At 39.6% G+C, this 27,007-nt stretch overlaps 2 protein-coding genes across 2 annotated transcripts in view; both read right to left on the bottom strand.

Moving 5' to 3' along the window:
• LOC103254746 (sushi, von Willebrand factor type A, EGF and pentraxin domain-containing protein 1-like) overlaps window positions 1-1,255 on the bottom strand; it is a gene marked incomplete at its 3' end in the record, with an annotated part of 86,717 nt that extends 85,462 nt beyond the window's left edge. Inside the window, exon 1 of the mRNA XM_008052747.2 lies at window positions 1-1,255. Coding sequence (XP_008050938.1) covers window positions 1-531 — 531 coding nt within the window.
• Window positions 632-26,575, bottom strand: LOC103254744 (C-X-C motif chemokine 6-like). Its single transcript, XM_021709838.1, has 4 exons — window positions 26,470-26,575; window positions 26,226-26,358; window positions 26,038-26,121; window positions 632-779 (listed from the first exon to the last, which is right to left on the bottom strand). The coding sequence occupies exons 1-4, from the start codon at window positions 26,573-26,575 to the stop codon at window positions 632-634; spliced, it is 471 nt and encodes a 156-aa protein (XP_021565513.1).
• Between the last annotated feature and the right edge of the window lie 432 nt (window positions 26,576-27,007).

The following is a 27,007-nucleotide window of genomic DNA, read 5'->3' as shown; positions in this document are numbered from 1 at the left end:
CGCGGCTTGCTGGAAGGCGCCCTTGGTGTAGGTGCCGCCGCCGCGGTAGGTGATGGCCGGGATCTCGCGGCTGAGCAGCGCGCACTTGTGCTGGTGCGCGCGGCGGGAAGAGATGTAATCGACGCGCGGCACCACGTTGTTCTTGGACGAGAAGGTCACGATGGCCACGCGCGTGGCCGTGGGCACCACGGGGAAGTCGGACAGCAGCTTACGGACGAACTTGAGCTCGCTGAGGAAGTTGGCCTGGCCCACGCTGGACGACTCGTCCACCAGGAAGACGAGCTCCAGGCGCTCGCTGAGCTCCCGCAGCCGCCGCACGCGCCGCCGGAACGCTTGGCCCAGTCGTGCCACTTTGCTCTCCGCCGCGTCCTCGCCCGGCGCGGGCGGTGCGGGCAGACTCCCGGGGGCCCCGGGAGCGGCCTCGGGAAAGAGGCGGAAGCTGAAATTGCGCGACGGGGACATCTGCTGAAAGGTCGCCCAGCCCGAGACGAGCGCCAGACACCAGCAACAAAAGGCCAGACGCGGCCACATCGCGCCGGAGACGGAGCGGCCGCCCCCGAGCTCAGGCGACGGCCCTGGCGGGGAGAGGCGCGCGGCGGCCCGGCTCGTGGACGGGCAACGACCGCGAGCCTCAGCGCCCTTTCATCTGACACTGGGGACACAATCCAGACTCCTCTGGCAGCGCGGAGATTCGGGAGGGTTCGGCGCGCGTTCTCTGCCCCCTCTCTCTCCTTTTTTTTCCCCCTTGCCTCTCTCCTCCTCCCCTCGCTCCCCGAAGCCTATAAAATGTTTGAAGGAAAGGGGGCAGTCGAGAAAAATCTCCCGCTTCCCTCCTTCTCGCCCTCGCTCCCTCCTCTTTCCCCTCTCCTCTCCCCTTCCTCTATCTCTGCCTCTATCTCTCTCCTCCCCCTCTCATTCTCCTCCCGGGATCAGGCCAAAGTCTCCGAGATTTCATGACACCAGAACCCGCATCTGTCAGGCTGTCAACATTCCCGCAGCAAGCGCACCAGTGCCGAAGCCCTGATTGATCCCATATGTCTGGCAGGAGCTGCAGAGGAATTCGCTGGAGATGGATCCAGATACCGAGAGTGCCACAGTAATTGGAAACACTTTGTAGAAGAAAACACACACGGACTGGCCAGGGAGTTGAAAGCACCCTTGGGAAACTGCTTGCTCACCTCTTGTGTTTCTTTTCCCCTCCCTTTGGTGCCACAGAGTCCTCAACAAACAGATGATCCTATGAGTTTCCCGATGGGGATTTCTGATCCGTGGCGTGTGTGAGCGTGAAGACCTTTGAAGGCCCCTCAGATCACACCATGAAGTGACGGCAGCTGTCTCTATGCATCCCATGGAGATGTGTCGTGGTACTTCATGCATTTATTTATGCATCCGTTTGTTCGTTCATTTATTTAACAAATATTTTGGGGGTGCCCATTTACATGCCAGGATCTGTGCTAGGCACCGGGAATATAAGGGAGAGTAGTTGACATGGATTCTGTCCTCGAGGGACTTATAGGGTGATAAGTCAGGTGAGTGTTAACCAGGTAGTCACACAGGAAACATTCAGAGAGTGCAAAAAAAAAAAAAAAAATTGTATACACATTTTAAGAAAGGAAGGAACTGTATTAAAATTGTACTACTCAATATATACCAATAACTAAAAGATGAATACAAGTCACATTTTACTTCTGCAATTGCAAGAGGTGCTCAAAGTGGTTACCACCAGTGTCCAGACACTTCTGATTATGGTAAACTAAAGGAATACATAGATAACTAAAAGGAATACATAGATAACTCTTAAAATGTGTATACATTTTTTTTGGCACCCATGTTATGTAATTACAACTGACCATACTGCTTGCTATAAATAAGAACTTAGGTAGACTTGGCTCTGGAGAGGCCAAGGAGGCTTTCTCTGAGGATGCAACATTTGCACTGAAATCTGAAATATAGTAGTGTCCATTTTCCCCAGTCCCCTTTCATGTGCTCCTCATCTATTTCAACAGGTGAGACCCACCTGGATCTAAATGGGACGTGGCAGATGTATATTTTGAAACACAAGTTGCTACTTGGGGGTGGTTTTTCCAGAGAAAGATCCCAGAAGTGATTGTGTGAGTGTAAAGAAGGAACACACTTTGCAAAGGGGGGTGGGGGGCTTGTTTAAAAGATTGCAGCTTGGAGTTGGGAGCCCTGTGCAGCTATGTCTCTGCAGTTCTATAAACCATCTAAATCCAGTCACTTTCAATTCTTGGCTCAGTTTCTGCATCTATTTCCTGATGGAATTCAGTGATCTCAAAGTTTCCTCTGTCTTTGATAGTCAATGATATAACTCCATCCATATTTAATATAATACCTTCAATGAGAGATATCACAGTGCATTGCTTGAATTGTTAGGACTCTGGCATCATTTTGCCTGGGATGAAATCCTGGCTCTGCCATTTACTAGTTGCAGGACCTTTCTACCAGTGTTGTTCATTTTTAGGATGGACTAATAATAATAGCATATGGGCTATAAGGATTAAATTATAAAAAAAGTAAAGTTCTTAGGACAATGCTTGGAACATAGAATGTACTCAATAAATGCTGGTTGCTGTTATTGCCACGCTTAATCATGAATGTTCTTCAAATTTTTATTTTCCTAGTAACATTTATTAACTGTCTATTGTGTGCCAGTCTGTTAGATACTGAGGATTTAAAGGTGAATAAGACTCAATTTCAGGCCTCCAGAATTTCAATTCATATCAGAACAGAAATTTGCAACACAATTAAGCAGTTGGACAATAGCAAGGATGGAGAAGGAGGATTGAGGAGGAGAAAGATCTATTTTTTCCTGTGGAATGAGCAAGACCTCATTTGAGCTGAGGACTTTCCAAATTTCGTCTACTCTGTGTTATTTAAACACATCATAAAGTGCTAACATTTCAGGGCCTTTACATGTGAAACTCCATGGCAACTGTTACATGCACTATCTACTGTGTTCCCCACAAAAAAAACCCAGGGAGGCACACAGTTGCTTTAGAACTCTGGATGCAAGCAAGAGGCATCCAGTTCCTCCTCATTTAAACAGAAAGGAATTTCTTGGCTCATACAATTAAACTGGGGAAAGGTCAGAGGGTGGAGCTGCTCTCAAAATGGCTTGGAAATGAAAATGAAGATCTGCTTAGGTCTTGAATTTTTCTCTCACTTCTCTTTGCATGCTACATTAGTCTCTTCAAATTTATGAACTGAGAAAGATTCTTCTCCACAAGCTCAAGCTAATTTTTTTTTAAAAAAACAAAACCCATCACCACAATCTTAAAAACTCCCTTAGAGTAGGCATGGGTCACATGCCCATTCATTAATCCAGAATTGTAGTTAAGGGGAAGGACCATTATAATTGTCCTCACTTTGGTCCATGCTCACTATGGCAAATACTCCTAGTCACCAAGCCCCCAGCTCTAGTCTCCCCTTCTTAAATAGCAATAAAGCCTCTGAGTATTAGCTGGGCACAAAGGTACCTAGAATAAAGACTACATTTCCCAGCCTCTCTTGCAGCTGACTGTGAACACACAACTAGGTTCTGAGTACTGATATATAAGTGCTGGTTTTATGTGGCAGTTTCTGGAAAATCTTTTTAAAAGACAGCTGTTGTCTTTTATTGGTTATCTCGTCCTTTCATCACTTAATCCATCCTTGTATAAGACATAAGCATAATGACAGAAGTCTATAAGCCATCTTGGGCTATGAGAATGATGGCCTCATTCTAGAGATGGATGGAGCTTTAGGCCCATATAGACTTCTTGGAGGATTACCACCATACTCATTCCAGATTGCCTAGCTCTCCCCTTTATATTGAGTTTTTCTGTCACATCCAGCTGAACTTAATCCTGACTATAATCACACCAGCAGCAATAGAGGCTATCCCATCAATACATGCTTTCATGAATGCTGTGGCATAGTAGAGAGGCCAAATGAATTGTATAGGGTGACAAGGGTGACACACATCCCTTCTGCTCTGTTTCATTACCCAAATGAAGTCACATAGCCTACCATATTTCCAGAAAGCTAGAAATATTTGCTGAATAGCACAAATAGTTACCACATTGAGTCATATAACAATGGAAAGATAGTTGAGCTTAAAAAGCAAAGTAGAGACAAAACTCTGGGAAGCTTAGGCTGCCTTAAAATGTAGGTGATTTCTATAGAAAATAATTGTAAATCAGTTTCTGTGAGGACTTTCTGATTAGTTTAGAATAGCAGGTTGACCTTATTCCTGCTGTATCTATATATGTCCTTGGTGAATTATGTAGTAGTACCCAATTCTAGCAAATTCCAGCAAGAGTTTGTAATTGAGCAGATGTGGGGAGTTGGTTAAATTATTCTTTTGAGCTTCTTTTGTCCTTAGCCCTTCTTGAAACATTTATCTTTCTTGGCACAAAACACTCAATTATGTTAAAAATTAGTTATCAATATATTTAAAAACAACATTTGTCATATAGTAATACATGTACCTCTTCACAATCACATTGAGTAACTTCATCTATCAACTGTTTCAGTAAATGCCATATTTCCAAAGTAATACAAGTAACAATATTTTGATGTACCTGCCATAGGCCTAGGTACATTTAATGCTCTCTGGATAATTCTGACACATGCCCCAGGGGTAAAGCATAAGAATAACATGCTCTGGCATTGTGTACTTCCAGTTGAACAGTCATGGGGCTGAACGGTCAGACCCATGTTAATTGTCCTTAATGTGTAAGAAAGTGGGGACTTATCAGACTCAGAGAAGCCTTGCCTGAATGTTATTAAGACTGCTGCTCCAAGTGTCACCACTGCTCCCAAGTATTATGTAGTCAATTATACTCTTGAGTCCAAAGCAGTGGTTCTCAATGGGGGAGGAGAGATGATTATGCATGCACTATCCTAGGAATATTGGACAACGTCTGGGGACTTCTGGGTGGAGGGCAGTACTACTGGCATCTAGTGTGTAGAGGCCAGGAATGTAGCTAAACATCCTACAATGCACTGGAAAGTCCTCACAACAAAGCATCACCCAGCCCTACTTGGCAATATTGGCAAGAGTGAGAAACCCTGGCCTATCCCACAGTGATAGACACAGAAGATGATAAAAACTAATTAAACTAAAAACTAAGTTTGAGAAATAACTTAAAGGTACCAAATTACAACATGGAATTGAATAGTGAAAAAACTACTCTGGCTTCATGAAACAAAGACTTTTGAAAAATAAATATGTGTTGGTTGGGATAGGTAAAGAAGGGTGCATTATATTCTCTCCTCCTCTACCCTGATTTAGAGTCCCATGGTTTGATCTGCTAGAAGCAGAACCTCAGTCCTGTCTACCCACTAGGACCTAAGCTTGCTGAGGATACCAGCTTTACTCTTCCCTTCACTTCACCCATCTTTACACATTAAAGTAGATAATGTGAACAGATTAAGATGTATGAAAAGAAAGATGGAAGAGGGACTGAGGAAGAGAGCAGAGAGTGGCACTGACAATGACCCTTCTGAGAAACCAAGAATCAAACCCAGTCATGGCAGCAGAGAGAGACAAATATCAGTTTCCATGCATGCTGGTTGTCATGTTTTGTTTTGTTTTTTAAAGCTATAACAGTGTCAATGAATTACAGCAGCTGGTTGTGTTGATAGGAGGAAGGAAGATGCCACCTTGTGACTGTATTGTGCCTGTACTTATAAGAATATCTTTCCATAGTGAATTTAACAAAGACATTATCTCACATGCAGAGGTTGGGAAAATATGTCATTCTGTATATTTCTTTAAGTATAATTAATTGAAGATGGAGTTCGTGGCAGAAAAGCCCTGGCAGTGAGACATTAAGAGCAAATAAAATTCAATGAATATAAATTAATGCTGTAAATCTGTTTATAACATAGGTGCAGACAGAACATTTAAAAATACACATTATTTTATGTGTGTTCACTATCTAATCCTGCCAAATACCCTCTTAAGTGAGTACAATGCTTATCTAATTTTCATAGGTGAAGAAATAAAACTATACACAGTAATCATAAGTCTGGACATAAAGAGTTTATTGATATTACACTTCAATACATGGCATGTGCCAATGCACTGTCTCTTGCTAGTAATGTAATACTGCATGGAAGGTGGTGCACTAACACACCATTTGTGCTACTTGCTGCATTTGTGTTTATGATGCACAGGACTGCCACAGTTGGCAATTGAGAAACTCACTGCACCAAGGCTATATATAACCAAAGGAACCCTACAGTGCCTATGTCAGCCCCCTGCCAACTTCAAATAAGAAGAAATAGTCTACCAAAATGAGAAGGAACCAGAACAATTATTCTGACAGTATGAAAAAAAAGAGTGCTCCAACACTCGAAAAGACCACACCAACTCTTCAGCAACAAACCCTAACCATAATGAAAATTTTGAAATTCCAGACATAGAATTCAAAAGGTTATAAAACTGATCATTAACTTCAGGAGAACATTGAAAACTAACATAAAGAAATTAAAAAAACTATTTAAGACATAAATGAAAAATTTTCTAAAGAGATAGACACCTTTTAAAAAATGCTGAAATTCTGGAGATGAAAGAATTATTTAGAGAAGTGCAAAATGTGGTAGAAAGTTTTAACAGTAGGCCAGAACAAATAGAAGAAAGGCTCTCAAGAACTTGAAGACAAGGCTTTTGAATTAACCTGATCAGACAACAAAGAAAAAAGAATCAAGAGAGTGGACTAAAGCATCCAAGAAAGTGGGTTTATGTAAAATGTCCAAATCCAAGAATTATAGATGTTCCTGAAAAGAAAAAGAGAAAGAAACAGGTTTGAAAAACCTACTTGAGGGAATAATGGAGGAAAATTTTTCTACTTTGCCAGAGATCTAAGCATCCAGATACCAGAAACTCAACAAACCCTAGAAGATTCATTGCAAAAAGTTCATCCTCAAGGCATATAATCATCTGGTTATGCAAAGTTAATGTAAAGGAAAGAATTTTAAAAGAAATGAGACAAAAAAATCAAATAACTTACGAATGTAAACCTATCAGACTAATAGCAGACTTTTCAGAAGAAACCTTACAAGCCAAAAGAGATCAGGGGCCCATCTTCAATCTCCTCAAACTAAATAACAGTCAGCCAAGGATTTTGTAACCTGCTAAACTAAGTTTCATAAGTGAAGGAGAAATTAAGTCCTTCACAGACAAGCAAATGCTTAGGGAATTTGTTACAACTAGACTAGTTCTACAAGAAATTCTCAAAGGAGTTCTAAGTACTGAAACAAAAGTTCAAAATGTACCAAGAAAAAAGCATTGGATATCATAAAACTCACAGGACTTATAACACCAACACAATAGAGAGAGAATAAGAGCAACCAGGTAACAACAAATGTGATGAATGGAATAGTGCCATATATTATTATCAATTCTGAATATACTGATCTCAATGCCCCACTAAAAATATATAGACTGGAACAATAGATTTAAAAAACACAACCAAAAATCTCCTGGCTTTAAGAGACCCACTTAACTCACAAAGACTCCTATAGACTCAACATAAAGGGGTGGAAAAAAATATTCCATGCAGATGGAAACCAAAAACAAGCATGAGTAGCCATTCTTACATCAGATAAAACTGGTTTTAAATTAACAACAGTAAAAGAAGGCAAAGATGATTATATACTGATAAAGGGACAAATCTAATAAGAACACATCACAATTTTAAGTATATATTCACCTAGTGCCAAAACTCTCAGCTTTATAAAACAAGTTCTTCTAGACTTAAAAAAAGAGATAGACAGCAATACAATAATAGTGGGAGACTTCAACACTTTGCTGATGGCAATAGACAGATTATCAGGGCAGAAAGTCAGCAAAGAAACATTAGAGTTAAATTGGACTCTAGAGCAAATGGAATCAACAGACACATATAGAACATTTCATCCCCAAAAGACAGATCATACATTTTTATCATCAGAACATGAAATTTAATTTTTAAGAAACTGAAAAAAAAAACCAAACAAACCCAAAATGATATCAAGTACCTTTTCAGAACACAATAGAATAAACTAGAAATTAACTTCAAGGGTGTCTTCTGCATTTTCTAAGGTTCTTACAGTTTGAGGTTTTACATTTAGGTCTTTGATCCATTTAGAGTTAATTTTTGTTTATGGGGATAGGTAGGGGTCTTTTCCCCTTAAAAATGTTTTATTACTTATAAAATATAATAGGTATAAATAGTGATACATAAATAATAACATAAACTTATAAATTATAAAACAATATTTTTGCTGTCATAATTTTATGTAACACAATAAATAATATTTGTTAATGTGATAACTTGATTGATCATAATATCTTTCTGGCTCACTTTTCTGCAAATTCATTTATTAGGTCATCAACATTTATGCTTTTAGCAACTTCTTTTTTTTTTTTTTTTTTGAGTTGGAGTCACACTCTGTCACCCAGGCAGGAGTGCAGTGGCTTGCTCACAGTCCTCAGCCTTGACCTACTGGGCTCAGGCAATCCTTCTGCCTCAATCTTCCAAGTAGATGAAACTACAGATATGTACCACCATGGCCAGCTAATTTTTTAAGTTTATTATAGAGATGAGGTCTCACCAAGTTGCCCAGGCTGGTCTTGAACCCATGGACTCAGGCAATCCTGTCACTTCGACCTTCCAAAGTGCTGGGATTATAGGCGTGAGCCACAGCGCCCAGTCTGCAACTTCATTTTCTTTCTTTCTTTCTTTTTCTTTTTTTTTTTTTTGAGTTGGAGTCTCTGTCTATTGCCCAGGCTGGAGTGCAGTGGCACTCTCACAGACCCCCCAGCATCGACCTGCTAGGCTCTGGCGTTCCTTCCGCCCAGCTTACCCAGACTGTAAGCTTTGTGGTTAAAAAAAAACAAAAAAACAATCAACCTCATTACAAAGTGGGCAAAAGATCTGAATAGACACTTCTCAAAAGAAGACACAAGCAGCCAACAAATACATGAAAATTTTAAAAATTAGCTGGGCATGGTAGCTCACACATGCCTGTAGTTCCAGCTACTTTTTAAAATTTACTGTAGAGATGAGGTCTTGCCAAGTTGCCCAGGCTGGTCTTGAACCCGTGGGCTCAGGTAATTCACTCATCTCAGCTTCTCAAAGTGCTGGGATTACAGACTGAGCCACTGAACCCAGTCTCTCTCTTTTTTTTTTTAATTTTTAATTTTAAACATGTGGGATATAATTCAGGGTTAGTTATACATATGTTCATTATCCAGGTACCTTTGTTGATGAGATGTACCCCGCCCCACTTCCCTGGCAGGTTCCCACTACTGCCAAACCTTTTCTGATAGTATTGCAGTAGTTGTTGAAGGTCCGCTTATGAGTGAGAACATGTGATACTCGGTTCTTTGTTTCTGTGATAGATCACTCAGTATTATATCCTCTAGGTCCATTCGAGTTGCTGCAAAGTTCATAATTTTGTCCTTCTTTATGGCTGTGTAATATTCCATTGTGTATATGTACCAGATTTTTTTTATCCAGTCCTCTTTTGATGGGAAGCACAGTTGGTTCCATATTTTTGCTATTGTGAATAATTCTGAAATAAACATGCATGTGCAGGTATCTTTTCCATAGAGTAACTTGAGTTCCTCCAGGTATATTCCTAGTAAGAGGATTGTGGGGTCATATTGGATGTCGATTTTATATCTTTTAGGAATTGCCACTCTGTCTTCCACAAAGACTGTACTAGTTTACGCTCCCACCAATATTGTAGAAGTGTTTCCTTTTTACCACATCCTCTCCAGCATCTGTTGTTTTTTGAATTATTAATGATGGCCATTCTGATGAGTTAGGTGGTATCTCAGTGTGGTTTCAATTTGCATTTCTTTGATGGCTAGTGAGGCTGAGCTTTTTTTCATGTATTTGTTGGCTGCTTGTGTCTTCTTTTGAGAAGTGTCTATTCATATCTTTTGCCCACTTTGTAATGAGGTTGATTGTTTTTTTTGTTTTTTTTTTTAACCACAAAGCTTACAGTCTGGGTAAGCTGGGTAAGGCTCTGATGCCTCCTGCTTGTTTGTTTGTTTGTTTTTTTCTTTTCAGAACGTTTGAGTTCCTTGTAGATCCTGGATGTTAGGCCTTTGTCAGGCATACAGTTGGCAAGTATTTTTTCACAGTCTGTGGGCTGTCTCCCCACTCTCTCAGTGGTTTCTTTGGCTTTGCAGAAGCTTAGTGTGATGAGGTCCTGCTTGTCTATCTTATCTCTAATGGCCTGGGCACTTGGGGTTTTGATCAGGAATTGGTTGCCAGTTCCAATTTCTGTAAGGGTGTCTCCTGTATTTTCTAAGGCTCTTATAGTTTGAGGTTTTACGTTTGGGTCTTTGATCTATTTAGAGTTGATTTTTGTGTATGAGGATAGATAGGGTTCTTTTTTTAATCTTCTGCATGTGGTCAGCCAGTTTTCCCAGCACCATTTACTAAAGAGGTTCTTTTCTCCCCAGTGGTTGTTATGGAGGCTTTGTCGAAGATGAGTTGGTTGAGAAACTGAAGTTTTGCTTCTGGAAACTCTATCCTGTTCCATTGGCTTATATGCCTGTTCTTGTACCAATACCAGGCTGTCTTGATTATTGTAGCTTTATAATAAAGCTTACAGTCTGGGAGCATGATGCCTCCTGCTTAGTTTTTTCCCCCCTTAGGATTGATTTGCCTGTTTGTGGTCATTTATGCTTTCATATGATTTCCTGTATCGTTGTTTCCAGGTCTGAGAAGAATGGTACTGATAATTTAATGGATATTGCATTAAATCTGTAGATTGCTTTGGGTAGGATGGACATCTTAACAATGCCGATTCTTCCAATCCATGGGCATGGAATATTTTTTCATTTGTTTGTGTCATCTTTGATTTTTTTCTTTCTTTTTTTTTTTTTGAGTTGCAGTCTCACTCTATCGCCCAGGCTGGAGTGCAGTGGCACACTCACAGCCACACCAGCATCAAGTACTGGGCTCTGGCATTCCTTCCACCTCAGCCTTCCAAGTAGCCAGAGCTACAGGTGCATACTCCCATACCCAGCTAATTTTTTAATTTATTATAGAGATTAGGTCTCACCATGTTGCCCAGACTGGTCTCAAACCTGCAGGCTCAGGCAATCCTGAGCATCCCAAAGTGCTGGGATTACAGGCTTCAGTCACTGCGCCTGACCATCTTTGATTTCTTTGAGCAGTGTTTTGTAGTTTTCATTGTAAAGGTCTTTGACTTCTCTGGTTAGGAAGATGCCAAGGTATTTCTTTCTTTCTTTTTTTTGTGTGTGGCTATTGTGAATATGATTATGCCTTTTATTTGGATTTCTGTTTGCTTATTGTTGGTGTATAGGAATGCAACTGACTTTTGAACATTTATTTTATACCCTGAGACTTTGCCAAAGTCCTTTATCAGTGCAAGGAGGTTTTTGACAGATTCTCTTGGGGTTTTGAGGTATAGAATCATGTCATCTACAAAGAGGGATAACTTAACTTCCTCTTTTTCTATTTGGATACCCCTGATTTCTTTCTCTTGTCTGATTGCTCTAGCTAGGACTTCCAATACTATGTTGAATGGAGAGGGGAGGGCAGAGGGGGTGAGAGTGGACATTCTTGTCTTGTTCCGGTTTTCAGGGGAAATAGTTCCAATTTCTGTCTGTTTAGCAGTATGTTGGCTGTGGGATTTTAATAGATGGTTCTTACTATTTTGAGGTATGTTCCATCTATGCCTAGATGTTCAAGGGTTTTTATCAAGAAGGGGTGCTGGATTTTATCAAAAACTTTTTCTGTGTGTAATGATAAACTTGTGTTTTTTTGTCTTCACATTTTTGATGTATTTAATTACATGCATAGTCTTGCAGATGTTGAACCTGCCCTGCATCCAGGGGATGAGCCTACTTTGTCATGGTGGATGATTTTTGAGATGTGTTGTTGGATTTGGTTTGGTAGAATCTTGTTGAGAATTTTAGCATCTATGTTCATCAAGGATATTGACCTGTAGTTCTCTTTCTTTGTTGGCTCTTTACCTGGTTTGGGTGTTAATGTGATGTTAGCTTCATAAAATGAATTGGGGAGAGTTTCATCTTTCTCAATTGCCTGAAATACTTTCAGTAAGATTGGTATCAGCTCCTCCTTGTATGTTTTGTAGAATTCTGCTGGAAAGCCATCTGGTCCAGGGATATTTTTTTTTTTTTTGTCGGTAGTTTTCTTAAGACATCGTCAATTTCCTGGGTTGTTATCGATTTATTTAGGATCTCAATTTCTTTACGTTTCAACCTAGGGAGGTTGTGTGATGCCAGAAAGTCCTTAATTTTATTTAGATTTTTTTAGTTTGTTTCCATACAGTTGTACATAGTAATCTCTGGTAATCTTTTGTATTTCTTCGGAGTCAGTTGTGACTTCACCTTTTGCATTTCAGATTGTGTTTATTTGAGCTTTTCTCTCTTTTTCTTGGTCAGTCTAGCTAAGGATCCATCAATCTTGTTTATCCTTTCCGAAAACCAGGTTTTGGTTTTACTGATTTTTTTGTATTATATTTTTGTCTTCTATGGCACAAATTTAGGCTTTTATTTTGATGGTTTTATTTTATTTTCTTGTGCTGAAGTTAGAGTTTTGGTGGTCTTGCTTTTCCAGCTTCCTTAGATGATTTGGTAGGCTGTTAACTTGTGATCTTTCCATTTTTTTCTTTTTTTGTTGTTTTTTTTGTTTTTTTGTTTGAGTCTCACTCTGTCGCACAGACTAGAGTGCAGTGGCCGCTCCCGGCCACCGCAGCCTCGACCTGCTGGGCTCCAGTGATCCTTCCGCCTCAGCCTCCTGAGCAGCCGGAATTACAGGCGTGTGCTACCACGCCCAGCTAATTTTTTGATCTACTGTAGAGATGAGGTCTTGCTGCCCAAATGGGTCTCAACCCGCAGGCTCAGGCAATCCACTCACCTCAGCCTCCCAAAGGCACGGGATTACAGGCTGAGTCACCGAGCCCAGCTTTCTTTCCATTTTTTTCATGTGTGTTCATAAAGATACGAATTCCCCTCTTAGGACTGCCTTCATGGCATCCCAGAGAATTTGGTTAGATGTTTCTTCATTTTCATTAGTTTTTCAGGTATTTTTTAAATCTCTGTTTTGATTTCCATGTTGACCAAGGAGTTGTTTAGCATCATGGTGTTTAGGTTCCATGTCTTTGTGGGTTTGGGAGGAACTTTGCTGGTGTCAATATTTATTTTTATTCCACTGTGGTCTGAGAAGGCGCATGGCAGAATTTCAATCTTATGGAATTTGTTTATGCTTGATTTAAGTCAGAGGATGTGGTCAATTTTAGAGTACATTACATGTGATGATGAGTAGAATGTATATTCCATGGTTGTTGGGTGGAATGTTCTGTAGGTATCTGTTAAGTCCATTTAGTCAAGCATCTTGTTGAGGTTCCAGATCTCCTTGTTGACTTTTTGTCTTGATGATCTGTCTAGGGTTGTTAGTGGGGTGTTTAAATCCCCAGCATTATAGTGTTAGAGTCAATGTCTTTTTTAGTTTATCTAGAAGCTGCTTTATGAAAGTTTGTGCTCCTGTGTTAGGTGCATATATGTTTAGGATGGATATATACTGTTGATGGATTGAGCCTTTTATCATTATGTAGTACTGTCCACATCTTTTAAAATTTTTGATAGCTTAAAGGGCATTTTTTCTGATATTCAGAATGTGACTCTTGCATTCTTTTGTGTTCTGTTCACCTGAAATTTTGTTTCCCATCCTCTTTCTTTCAGTCTATGAGTGTCCTTTCTGGTGATATGAGTCTCTTGGAGACAATATATTGTAGCCTTATGATATTTTATCTAATTTGCCATTCTATGCCTTTTCAGTGGTGCATTTCATCCACACACATTCAGGCTAATTATTGGGATGTGAGAATTTATTCCTGTCATGAGGTTCTTATAGAGTTTTTTATTGTTGTTGCTATTTGTTTGTTGTCATTCTTTTAATTTTGGGGTTGATTAATGTGTGTTTTCAATCTTTTCCTGCATTCTTGGGAAGGGTGTTGTCGTTCTTTTTTCCCTTTCTTCTGTGTTTAATACTTTCTTAAGTGTCTCTTTTAAAGCTGGTCTGGAGGCAGTATAAACTCTTAGGGATTGAATGTCTGGGAAGGATTTTAATTCTTCATCACTGATGAAGCTTAGCTTAGTTGGGTAGGCAATTCTTGGTTGAAATAGTTTGTCTTTGAGAACTTTGAAGACAGGGTTCCAAGATCTCCTAGCCTGAAGTGTTTCTGTAGATAAGTCTGCTACTATTCTAATTGGTCTTCCCTGGTAGGTAGTCTGACCTTTCTCACTGCCTTCAGGATTTTTTCTTTTATACCTACTTTGTGTAGGCAAATTACTATGTGTCTAAGAGTTGGTCTTCTCATTTGTTGTCTTGCAGGGGTTCTCTGAATTTCTTTTGTTTGGTCACATCACTGACAAGATGAGGGGAGTTTTCTTGGGTAATTTCTTGGAATGTTTGTTCCAGGATGGTCTCTGTCTCTCTATCTGCCTCAGAGATTCCAATTAGTCTTAGGTTTGGCCTCTTGAAATAATTGCTCATTTCTTGGAGGTTTTTTCCTGTCTTTTTAAGCTTCTTTTCTATTTTTAACAGTTTGGGTTAGTTCCATATTTTGGTCCTCAAGCTCTGAGATTTTTTTTTTTGCTTAATTATGCTTTTCCATGCTTATCAGTTTGTTGTTTATTTCATTCACTGTATTCTTTATTGCTGCTATCTCAGTTATCAACTCAATTCTTTCCCCTTGTCTCTCGTCATTTCTATTTATTCTCTCCATTAATATCTTGATATCTGGGTTTGTAGTTTTAGGCCAGTCATTCTGGGGGCTCTTCATTGTTTGAGTGCTGGAGTCTGTCTTCTCAGTGACTGACCTCCCATGAGTCTGAATGAGACTCATATTCTTCCTTTGGTTTTTCCCCATTTGTATAGATTTTCCTTCCTCTTTTTTTTTTTTTTTTTTACCTCTTCTTTAATTCTGTTGTTCAGTGATGGGAGATAGCTTTTATTTCTATTTGCTGAATCTTCTATTCTTCCTTATGTAGATCAATTCTGAGGTTGGACTAGGAGTGGGGGCCTGTGCTTTTTGCCATTTTGAGATTTAATTAAGGGAGGAGCTGGGATTCAGAAGCTATCTGCAGATCCTAGTATTTGTTGACAGGTGTGAGGGCTCCCTGGAACTCCCTTCCCACTGGCTTACAATCTGTCCATACAGTGGGGCTTCTGTTTGCCCCTGAAAGCAAAATGAGATAAGAAAAGAGAAAAGAATTGAAAAAGGAAAGAAGGTGATAAAAAGAAGGAGGAGAGAGAGAAGAAGAGAAAAAACAGACAGGCATACCAGCTAATTAATAAACAGAGAGACAAACAAGGATAAAACAAAAAAAGGCAAAACATACAGACAATCATACAAACCAACAAACAAACCCCCCCATTGGTGTACTCTCTCTCAAAAATATTCATACATAAACAGAAAATATAAAAAAAGAAAAAAATTATTAAAATAACAGAAACAAAGCAAGTACAAAAACAAAAACAGAAAGAAAGAGAGAAGAAAAACAGCTAAAAATAAAACAAAAAAGCAAACAAACAAAAAAACTCACCCAAACTTTCTGTCTGGACATTTTTGTGAGTCCAGGTTCCTTTCAGGTCTCTGCCTTAGGGAACTGCTCTGGACTCCAGTTCCTTCCTTCCACTCTCAGTGCAGGCTGATAGGGTTGTTATCAGCATGGGTCAGATGCCCTATGGACTACTGTAGAAGGAGAATGGATCAGATTCGAACTCATCCTATTTGGTGCTACTGCTGTCAAGTCTCCCACTCAGATCTGATCTGTCTGTGCCTGTTCCAGCATCAGGAAGGGGCATCTGTCTCTCTGAGTCTGATGAGATGAATCCCAAGATGGAGGTTGGTCAGAGCTGGGTGAGGTAATGTAAGTCTTTGCCCACTCTGGGAACTAAGGAGATGGCTCCTATCAGCATCTCATCACTGGTGTTGGAGCTTTATTCCAGATTTCCCTGATCTATCATCTCCATAGATCTCCTGCTTGTGCCTGGTTTGCTACTGCAGGTGGTGTTGTGGCCTGGATGCCAGGTGGTAAGGGCAAGTTGTTCTCTGCTGCCTGCTCTCAAGAGAGCCCTAAGAATGGCAGATAATCTTGTATGCCAGGTCTCCAATCTCAGGGTCACCTCTGGAGGAGAACCCCAGATGCATGAACCTGAGTCTTCTCTCAGACAGATTTTCACTCACCCACTGGCACATACCCACTCATGCATGAGTCTTTATGGACACTTACTTTTACAGAGACTCTTATAGTCTGACCTGTTCCATCGCTATCTTGCCCAGATGTCAATGGGGTCTTGTTTTAATCTTCTGCATGTGGTCAGCCAGTTTCCCCAGCACCATTTACTGAATAGGTCCTCCTCTTCCCAGTGGTTGATAGTGGAGGCTTTGTTGAAGATGAGTTGGTTGAGAAATTAAGGTTTTGCTTCTGGAGTCTCTATCCTGTTCCACTGGTCTATATGCCAATTCTTGTACCAATACCAGGCAGTTTTGATTATTGTAGCTTTATAATAATGCTTAAAGTCTAGGAGCATGATACCTCCTCCTCCTCCTCCTCCTCCTCCTCCTCCTCCTTCTTCTTCTTCTTCTTCTTCTTCTTAGCTGAGGATTGTTTTGATTATTCGTGGTCATTTATATTTCCATATGGATTCCAATATTGTTGTTTCCAGGTCTGAGAAGAATGATGCTGGTAATTTAATGGGTATTGCATTAAATCTGTAGATTGCCATGGGTAGGATGACATCTTAACAATGTTGACTCTTCCAATCTATGAGCATGGAATATTTTTTTGATTTGTTTGTGTCATCTTTGATTTCTTTGAGCAGTGTTTTGTAGTTTTCATTGTAAAGGCCTTATGAATATTGGAACTGGCAACCAATTCCTGATCAAAACCCCAAATGCCCAGACCATAAGAGATAAGATAGACAAGTGGGACCTCAACAAGCTGACAAGCTTCTGCAAAGCAAGAAACCATTGAGAGAGCAAGGAAAAAGCCCACAGACTGGGAGAAAAAAATATTTGCCAACTGTATATCTGACAAAGACCTAACATCTAGGATCCACAAGGAACTCAAATGTGCCAAAAACAAACAAACAAACAAAAACACTCCCATTACAAAGTGGGCAAAAGATATGAATAGACACTTCTCAAAAGAAGACACACAAGCAGCCAATAGTTACATGAAAAAATGCTCAGCCTCACTAGTCATCAAAAAAACACAAATTAAAAACCACACTGAGATACAGCCTAACTCCAGTCAGGATGACCATCATAAATAACTCAAAATACATCAGATGCTGGAGAGAATGCGGGGAAAAGGGAACACTTCTATGCTGCTGGTGGGAGTATAAACTAGTACATCCTCTGTGGAAAACAATGTGGCAATTCCTAAAAGATATAAAAATCGACCTCCCATATACCCCACAATTCTCCTACTGGGCATATACCTGGAGAAACTCAAATCACCCTATGAAAAAGATAACTGCACATGCATGTCTATTGCACAAGTATTCACAATAACAAAAACATGGAACCAACCATGCTGCCCATCGAAAGAGGACTGGATTAAAAAAGTGTGGTACATACATACAATGGAATATTATGCAGCCATAAGAAAGGACAAAATCATGAACTTTGCAGCAACTTGGATGGACTTAGAGGCTATAATACTGAGTGATCTATCACAGAAACAAAGAACTGAGTAGCACACGGTCTCACTCATAAGCAGACCTTGAATAGCTATCATAATACTATAAGAAAGGAATTGACACTAGTGGGAAACTGCCAAGAGAGGATGGGGGCGGGATTGGCAGTAGTGGGAAACTGGTAGGGGATGGGGGGCACACCTCATCAACAAGAGTACCTGTATGACGAACATTTGTATACCTAACCCTGAATTGCACTCCACATATTTAAAATAAAAATTTAAATATATATACATACGTATATGTAATATATATATATCATAACAGAAATAGAAGTAGACTGTATGCTAACAACAGCATAAAGATTAGGAGGGGGTATGAGGAAGTAAACAGCTATAAGATTATTAAACCACTGAAGTGATGCCATAAAAAAAATTAACTTAAGAAGAACTCACAAAACTAAACAAAAACTTGGAAGTTAAACAATTTTATCCTGAATGATCCTTGGGTGAACAACAAAATAAAGATGGAATTTTTTTTTAATATCAATATTTTTTATTTTGATATTGTGGGGTACAGTTAAGGATTAGGTATACAAATATGCTTCATTCAGGCCCCTTGTTGATAACAGGTGTCTCCCCATCCCCAGACAGATGTTTACTACCATTAGTCCCATCCCTCCCCCATAGTTTCCCACCACTGACAGTCATTTTCTTATGGTAGTGTGTTCGATGATCAAGGTCCACTATATGAGTGAGAATATGTGATACTCAGATCTTTGTTTCTGTGAGAGGTCACTTAGTATTATAGACTCTAGCTCCATCCAGGTTGCTGCAAAATTCATGATTTTGTTCTTTTTTATGGCTGCATAGTATTCCATCATGTATATGTACCACATTTTTTTAATCCAGTCCTCTTTTGATGGACAGCGTGGTTGGTTCCAGGTTCTTGCTATTGTGAACAATGCTGCAATAAACATTCACATGCAGGTATCTTTTTTATAGAGTTATTTGAGTTCTTCAGGGTATATTCCCAGTAGGGGGATTGCAGGGTCATATGGGAAGTTGATGTTTAGAGCTTTTAGCTGGCCACATGCAGAAGATTGAAACAAGACCCCTATCTATCCCCATACACAAAAATTAACTCCAAATGGATCAGGGACCTAAATATAAAACCTCAAACCATAAGAACCTTAGAAAATGAAGGACATACCCTCATGGAAATTGGAACTGGCATCCAATTCCTGAATAAAACTCAAAACCCACAGGCCATAAGGGATAAGTTAAAAGTGGGACCTCATTAAACTGACAAGCTTCTGCAAAGCCAATGAAGTTCTGTTCTTTATGTGATTTAGTCATTTAGCTATTTATTTTTTAAAAGCGAGATCAAAATATCTGTGCAAAGCAATTGGATATGAATAATACTCTACCATTACTACCGCTATGAGGACTATTACTGCAGAATGTCACTTGATTTCCATGACAAGAAACACAATACAAACAGTGATAAACTGACTGGACAAGAAAGTTTAAAAGATATTTTTAAATTAGTTTCTCAGTTAAAAACAGTTAATTTATACAAAATTATTATTTAAATGAGTACTGGAAGTAAAAACAAGTGTCAGAGGTTCTTAAATTTTAAAATAACTTGACAGTCTATTTATGAATTTTACATTGTCACTGCGGGTTTGTGTGTGTGTGTGCATGCAAAGTTTTTTTTATCGTATCATTCTTTCTTTTTTTCCTTTTTTTTTTCTTTAAGTAATCTTATATATAGCAAAGTCATTCAGGAAACAAAAAAATTTTCTAAGACTCAGAACAAAACTTATCTGCTAACTATTTTGAAAGAAAATATCAGGAGACACAAAGGAACACTATTCATTAGATGTATTAAGACAGATTGTCTCTTCCTTACATAGAAAAATTTTAAGTGACATTTCTCAAATCCCTCCTTCAAGTATAAAGGAAATAAGCTATCAAGTATAGGAATTAGTACAGAAGATCCTAGGGATAGTACAATTTGGTGTCTGTTTGTCAAAATATCCCAACCAATAAATTTAAATACAAGCCAACAAAAGATTTTCTGTATGTGTCGAAACCAAATGTCTTTTCTGTATAAATCTGAGTTGACAAGAATTGTCCAGATCTCAATTTCTCTGGCATTCAAAGTAATGGGGGGTTTTGCTGTCTACTGCCTAGAGCTGAAGCATGGGGTGGGGGGAGATGTGGAGTGGGGAGGGTGAAAGAGTTGAGGGAGCAATAGCTTCCTGGGTGCTGTTACATAGAGTTACTACAAAATTTGGCAGGCCTGAGAAATTAATATCATTTGTTGAACCTCAAATATATCAGTTACCCAGCTTCACTACATATTCATTCAGTTGAGGAAATTCGAATAGAAATGTTATTCTAAAGCCTACAAGCACATTTAACTGCTACCAAAAAGTGCCATCCCTCTTCTTTTGTTGGGTAATACGTCAACCTCAGAATGTCTTACAATAACAATTTATTGTTTCTGATAATTCTGCATGTTAATAAGATGTCTTTCTATTGAGCTCTCTTAAGAGGGTGCACTCAGAAGCAACTGAAATGGATGAAAATAAAAAATGGTATCATTCCTATGGGAGGTGGCGGTGTTGGCTGCTGGTTCAGATTTCTGCTGGGGCACCTGGCTTCTTCTCCTCCTCTTAAGCAGCATTATTTACTTTACGGATGTAAGCAAGAAGGAAGGGAGGGAAGGAAGGAGGAAGGGATGAAGAGAAGGGAGGGGAAAAGGAGGAGAGAAGAGCAGAAGAAAGGGGGAAAAAAGAAAGAAATTTTAATAAAAGAGACAGGACACAAGCCTCTTGCTCTTTTATCCTTCTCTCCTCTCTTGTCCTTTCTCCTAGTCCCTCCCCTTGCCTCGTCCCCCCTTTTTCTTTTCCCCTTATCAGAAAATATTTATTATGTGGGAAAACAATATATTTGCTGCGAAAAACCTTAACTTAGACTGAAAGCTCTTCATCTTTATAATCTCCAAATCATAAGTTTCTTCCCCGGGGTCTAGTATGGAATAAAATTATCAGTAAACATCAATAAATTGATATTTGACGAATTGCATAAGAAGAAAATACATTGTACCTTTTAATCATTACCATGTAATGGACAGAAAATATATAGAGAATATATCATTTCCAGAAGTTCCTTTTTTTCCTATTTTTCTTCTTTTGAAGTTTTTAATTTTTTATATTTTAGATTCAGAGGGTAGAAGTGCATGTTTGTGACATGGGCATATTGTGTACTGATGAAGATTAGGTTTCTGGTGTCTGCATTCCTTCAATAGTGAACATTGTGCCCAATAGGTAGGTTTTTAAAAAATTTTTATTTTAAAGATGTGGGGTACAATTCAGGATTAGGTATACAAATGTTCATTATGCAGGTACCCTTGTTAATAGGTAGTTTTAAAAAGATTTGTAGAAACAAATTTTTAGGAGCACTAAAAGTTAATAATTTATACACACTTGGAAAAAATATTACTAAATTTGGAAAAATTAAGGTGCTTAAACTATTGAGTTTTCAGTTTTCTCATTTGTGAAGAAGAGAGTGAGTTAGGAGATTTGGGAAAGGAATTATTATTTGTTAAGCATCTATTTTGTTCCATAATTATGCCTGTGAGATAGATATTATTATACTGCATTTATAGACGAGAAAACTGAGGAGTGTAGATATTACACAAATTGTCAAAGTCATATAGCTAGAAATACTCAGAATTAGATTGGAAATGCAATTGTTCTGGCTTTGTTCTGCACCACTAACTGTAAAGAGGAATAATTAGCCTCTCTTGCTGGGAAATAAGCCAACTATTTTTCTCTTTGTCCAACCCTGGAGATTGAGCAAAAACAAACATCATAAATTTATATGGCAGAGGAAACATATCCATTAAGAAGGTAGATTTTCCAGAGAAGGGTCCTGCAAATTCTTTATATTTAAAAAGCAGAACAAAATTTTGAAGAAACAAAATTTTACACCTGAACTCTAGATCTTTCTATGTTGTTATCTCGCTTCATGTATTTGAGGTATGAACAATTCTTCTTAGGAATATAATATTAATTTTGCTGACTAACAGTGAACCACAACTGTCAGCCAAAATCAGAACCATGGTTCACTCTTCTTCTCTTCCTTGATTTAGTAAGAGAGGCAACTAGAAATTCCCAGGTGCTCATTCTGTCTGGTAAATGTCTCATTTTGTAACATCCAGGAAGGACTTCTGAAGTTATATACAACATGAGAGTTACCCACAGCAATTATTTTCCTTGTGCAAGAATTAAAACTGATAGAAAAACAAAGCCACTAGTCATATTTTATCATAGATCTTGTCATACCTTTAGGAATTGAAGGATTATGTGAATGTGTCACACCCAGAAGCAAGCAGGTAAGTCTTGTAGAAAGAAAGACAATAATTACACATTAAAAATTGTCTGGATTGGAGCAGTAACCTAGAGTGGATTTTAGGTGAGAAGTTGCTCAATTCCAAGTGATTTTATGTATGAGAGAGTTTCAGATGGGTAACAGGGTGAAAATAGTATTTAGGGATTAGTATGAAGACACTATAAGATATATCCCTAGAAGACATACAGTTGGCTAATTTCCCCCACATATATTATTCTTTGAGTTTGCTAGTAGCAGGATCAACTAGTAATTGTAGGAACGATGAACAGTAGTTATCACTGAGGTTCTTGTGTAGATGACTCTTTGGGTTTATACTGCTCTCTATTTTCTCTATAGAACAACCTTCATAGAATGGGCATGATCATTAGAATTGCAAGGATATTACATAGCACATCTTATTCTATGTTTATAAACTAACTAAACTTTCAAGTTTTTCTTTGGGAGAAAACAAAGATTGTGACAATGATTTCTTTAAAAAAGTAGCCAGTAATGTTTATTTCTTTACAAAACATAACATCTCACCCATCCAGAGGGCATTTAATGTTCTTTAATTTATTATTATCAGGCATTATTCAGTAAGAATTTGGGAACTGATATGACAAATAAGGGATCATTGAAAACACTGTTATTTAGACTCAAATATTTATGGTGACTTGGTTTCCTCTCCAGTGCTTCCCTGGGATTAGTGTACAATCTGTAAGTACAAAAACAATACCATTAAAGACAACAAAGAGAGACCACAGCAGTTTAATGATTGTATAAAAATTAGAGGTTTTTTTTATTTTTTACTTTTCTATTGCTGAAAAAATTGTCAGCAAACGTATCTCTTTGAACCTACCCTATATTTCTCCATAACTTTCTGTCTCTTTCTTGCTCTCCTTTATATCAATATGCAATAATAAAATATATATTAATCTAAGTGATATTTATATAGAGAGACATCAAAAATATAGAAAGACCTAGGTTAAATATAGTATACTAATAGCATATTGGCATACACTAATTTATACAAGTACATGCCAATATAAGCACATGTAATATATTAATCCAATTGCACTGTGTGTGTATATATGCAATTTGATTAGTCTTCTTCCTTTCCATTGCTTGTTTTCCCTAAGAATAGGCATTTTATATGAAATTGCTCTTTTAATACTAGAGAGACAGCAGGACTCATGTAACCTGGGTCATGTGCCTGTTTAAATACCTGCTATCTGCTAGAATCCTAGGAACTGGGAAAAGAAGAGAAGCATTGTCCTTGCCCTCCCAGAACTTGCAGTGAAGTTGGAACAGACAGACACAAAGAAAATGACCACATGTACATAGGCTCTAAAAACTCTGTGGTTACCCTGATGAAAAAATATTGTGAAGGAAAATTACAAAGTGCTATGAGAGAGTATAAAAGGGGCTTAATTTGGTAGGAGTGTCAAAAAGGTTTCCTCAAGGAAGCATTCTGTAAGCAATTCCCAAAGGAAGAAATGATGGGAGTTAGCCAAGTGACAGGGAGGGATAAGTGTATAGTTTGAGAGGATGGCATGTGCCAAAACCCTGGTTAGAATACCTGTAGGTAAGAAGAGAAAAAGAGGATAGAAAGTTAAAGTTTAATCAAAACCTACCATGCGCCAGGTTATTGATTTTTACCTACTATGTGGCAGCCTGAGAACCAGAAGAACTTATTAATTCATTAAGTCATTCTGTGCCATGCATTGAGGATGCGGAGATGGGTGAAATATGATTGATGCTCTGGGAGAGCTCTTAGTAGAGTAGGATGAAGAAACCCATAAAATAACAGCAATGCAATGTATTTGTTGGAATTCAGATATCTAGAAGATGTTATGAAATATCAAAACGGAAACCACTAGCTCTGCTGGGTGTGCCAAAGAAACTTCATGAAGGAGGAAACTTCATTGCTTGAGCTGAGTTCTGAAGGATGAATAAGCTTCCTTCTATAGGCATGAAAGAGACAAGTTCCTTCCAGGTAGAAGCTCCAGTAAATGGAAACACATGAGCCCAGGGAAGAATAGGCACAGTAGAGAACTAAACGCCTGGTTCAGTGAAGTGAGGGTGGGGGGGCGAGGTTTACGTTGTGATCAGGAGTGAGATGAGAGGGAACCTCACTTGCCAAGCTTAGTAAATTTTGTTTCATGTTGAGGAAGCAGGAAGCCAGTGAAGGATTTAAGACAGGGAAGTCTTATCTTGTGTGTGCTTTCTAGAGAACCCTGGGCTACTGGTGCTAAGAAGAAGTAACTGGAAGGGGACTGAGCTTGGAGAAATGCTGGAACAAAGCTGTGGATTTGGGAAATGAGGAACCTCTCTGCCAGCCGGAGAGGAGCAGAGTTAATTTTGTAATAACATGGAATTAGAGGTAAAGAAAATGTATTGTAACAGTTTAAGGATGAAGCAACATGAGTTAAGTTTAGAGATCTTTTATTTTTTCAAATAACAAAACAAATACTATAAACCAATGAGGTACACAGTAAAAACGTACGATTTTAATATAGCGAATGCAATACATATATAATTCCTTATAACAAAATGGTCAAGATTTTAAAAGGATATACCAGAGACATATAAAAATGTTAGCAATATTGGATATTTTTTGAAGACTAAATGATGAATTTATATTCAAATTGTTTGAATATGCTTTCAAAACTTTCAGAGTACAGATCATTATTGTCTGTTTTTATTTAAAAGAATACATTTATATATAAATTAGAAGTCAGAAATTTACTTGTTTCTTTGCTTCTTCATTTATCAAAAAAATATATATTTAGTGACCAGAGTTATAGTACTCCTTATAAAATAGTTAATAAATAGCACATAAAATCAAAGTGTAATGAGTAAATAATGACATTATGCCATACTAAGAAGACATCAAATGTCTAAAATTACAGGAAAAGAATATATTAGTCCTTATAGAATGTAAACTTTTAGAAATTCTAAATAAGGAAATATATTCTACACAGGTAATACATGATATACCCAGCTTTCTAATGCAACACCACTTAAATAGCATCCCAAGATCAAGAGTAAAAACATTCTGTCACACATTCCCCCAGAAACAACGTGAAGAGATTTCCTATTCCATGGACAGAGTGAATGTATTCCCCCTCAAAAGCATTCTAATGACATACCATGTCTATATTAAAGTCATGGCCTTTCCAAAAACACTGTAAGGAATATATCCTACAAACACAACAGTTTCCTTCTATTCAAGAGTAACAACCTGTGAGTCTGGGTTCACAAGATAGTCAGTTGCCAAAGAGTCCAATAATGTAGTAGATACAAGAACAGCAAATAGCAGGATATACGATGCCAAAGCCTTCATAAACTGAGCTGACACCGGGAACAAACATAGGTTTCACCCACCCTCTTCAGTGGAGAATCCAAGAAGAAATCTGACTACTGGGGGGAAAAAAATCAGTTTTTCCTTCTAGCCTTCACTGAGTGCAGAGACGGCCAGAAAACTGCTCTGCTGGAGACTAGGCAGTTTCTACAACGCATGGTCCTTCCTCTTCATTCGTTTTTCCTTTTCCCCGCTGTGGAGAAAATAATTATATCAGTTTAACCAATTTCCCACTCCTGTCTACTCCACTCTGTTGTCAAAACACAGTATCTAAGATCTTTGTTGAAAGCAAAAATAAAACTCATTAAAAGCCAAAGGTAGCCAAAGAACACATCCCAGGAAGGAGCTTGGCATGTCTGCTCAGATAGCTCCGTGTGCCATTGGCGATCTAGATTTTCCCAGGACATTCAAGACACGTCTCCCTTTTCTCCTTAACAGCCCTGTAATTCTCAGCCTGGTCTGGAATGTGGTACCCAAATCCCACCGCAAGAAGAAGTCCCACTGAAGTCCATGCTCCCCCCAGAAGAGATTAGGAAACCACGAGGATCAGAGTGCCAAGTACCTGTCCAGAATCCTCTGGAGGACTTTCTTGATCAAAGGGGCTTCTGGGTCCAGACAGACTTCCCTCCCGTTCTTCAGGGAGGCTCTGCAGAAAGAGAGGATGCACTCATGAGCAACAGGGACTGAAGACCCGAGCTGGGCTCACTCCTCCTGCTAAGACCACAGCGGACACGCAGCCCCGGGACTTACACCACTTCCACCTTGGCGCAGTGCGGGCCCGCGTCGATCACCTGCACACTACTGACCATTTTCGGGTGAATTCCTGGGGTGGTGCGTAAACAAACGCAACGCAGCTCTCGCACCACCGCGGCGCCCGGACCCGCTGAGGAAGAGAGAGACACCGGGTCAGGGCAGGTGCTGGAAGCGCCCTTCCCACACCGCGGGCAGGGGTACTGGGGCGCCCTGTATGCTATCCCCCGCGCTGCGCTCTCACCGTTGGCGAAGGGCCCCGGAGGCGCCAGCAGCAGCAGCGCGAGCAGCGCGCACAGGGAGCCCTGGGGTCCGGGGACTCGGGCCGAGCGGCGGGGCGACAGGCTCATCGCGGCGGAGAGAGTGTAGCGAGGGACGCGAGTTCTAGAGACAGGGGCGGCGCGGAGGTTGGAGGCTCCAGAGTGCTGTGGCTGCCTCGCGCCCTCTGCACGCCTTTTATCCGCGCTCGCCGGTCCCCCAGGCAGGAAACCCGCTCTTTGAGATGCGCGGGAATTTCCCTGGACTTGGGGTGAGAGAGATTGGTGGAGGGGGCTGGGGGGGAGGGTGCGGGGAGGAGCTGCCTGCCTGCGCTCCGCGGAGGATGCTGTGCCCCGCCCCGCGGTGGAGCCAGGGGCTGCTCTGGCCAGAGACGAGCGGCAATTTGGAGAGGACCTCATCCCTGGGTCAGCCAGGGCTGGAAGGTCGGCTTCTGGGGGGTCGAGGGAGGCCCCTCTGAATGATGGTTCTCCTCTCCATCTAGAGAGAAAGACTGGAACCAAAGT

The sequence above is a fragment of the Carlito syrichta genome, unplaced genomic scaffold (assembly GCF_000164805.1).
Source record: "Carlito syrichta isolate Samal-C Ts95f unplaced genomic scaffold, Tarsius_syrichta-2.0.1 Scaffold287436, whole genome shotgun sequence".
Classification (NCBI taxonomy): domain Eukaryota; kingdom Metazoa; phylum Chordata; class Mammalia; order Primates; family Tarsiidae; genus Carlito; species Carlito syrichta.
Note: the sequence above shows the minus strand (reverse complement) of the source record. Positions and strands in the feature narration are given on the sequence as shown.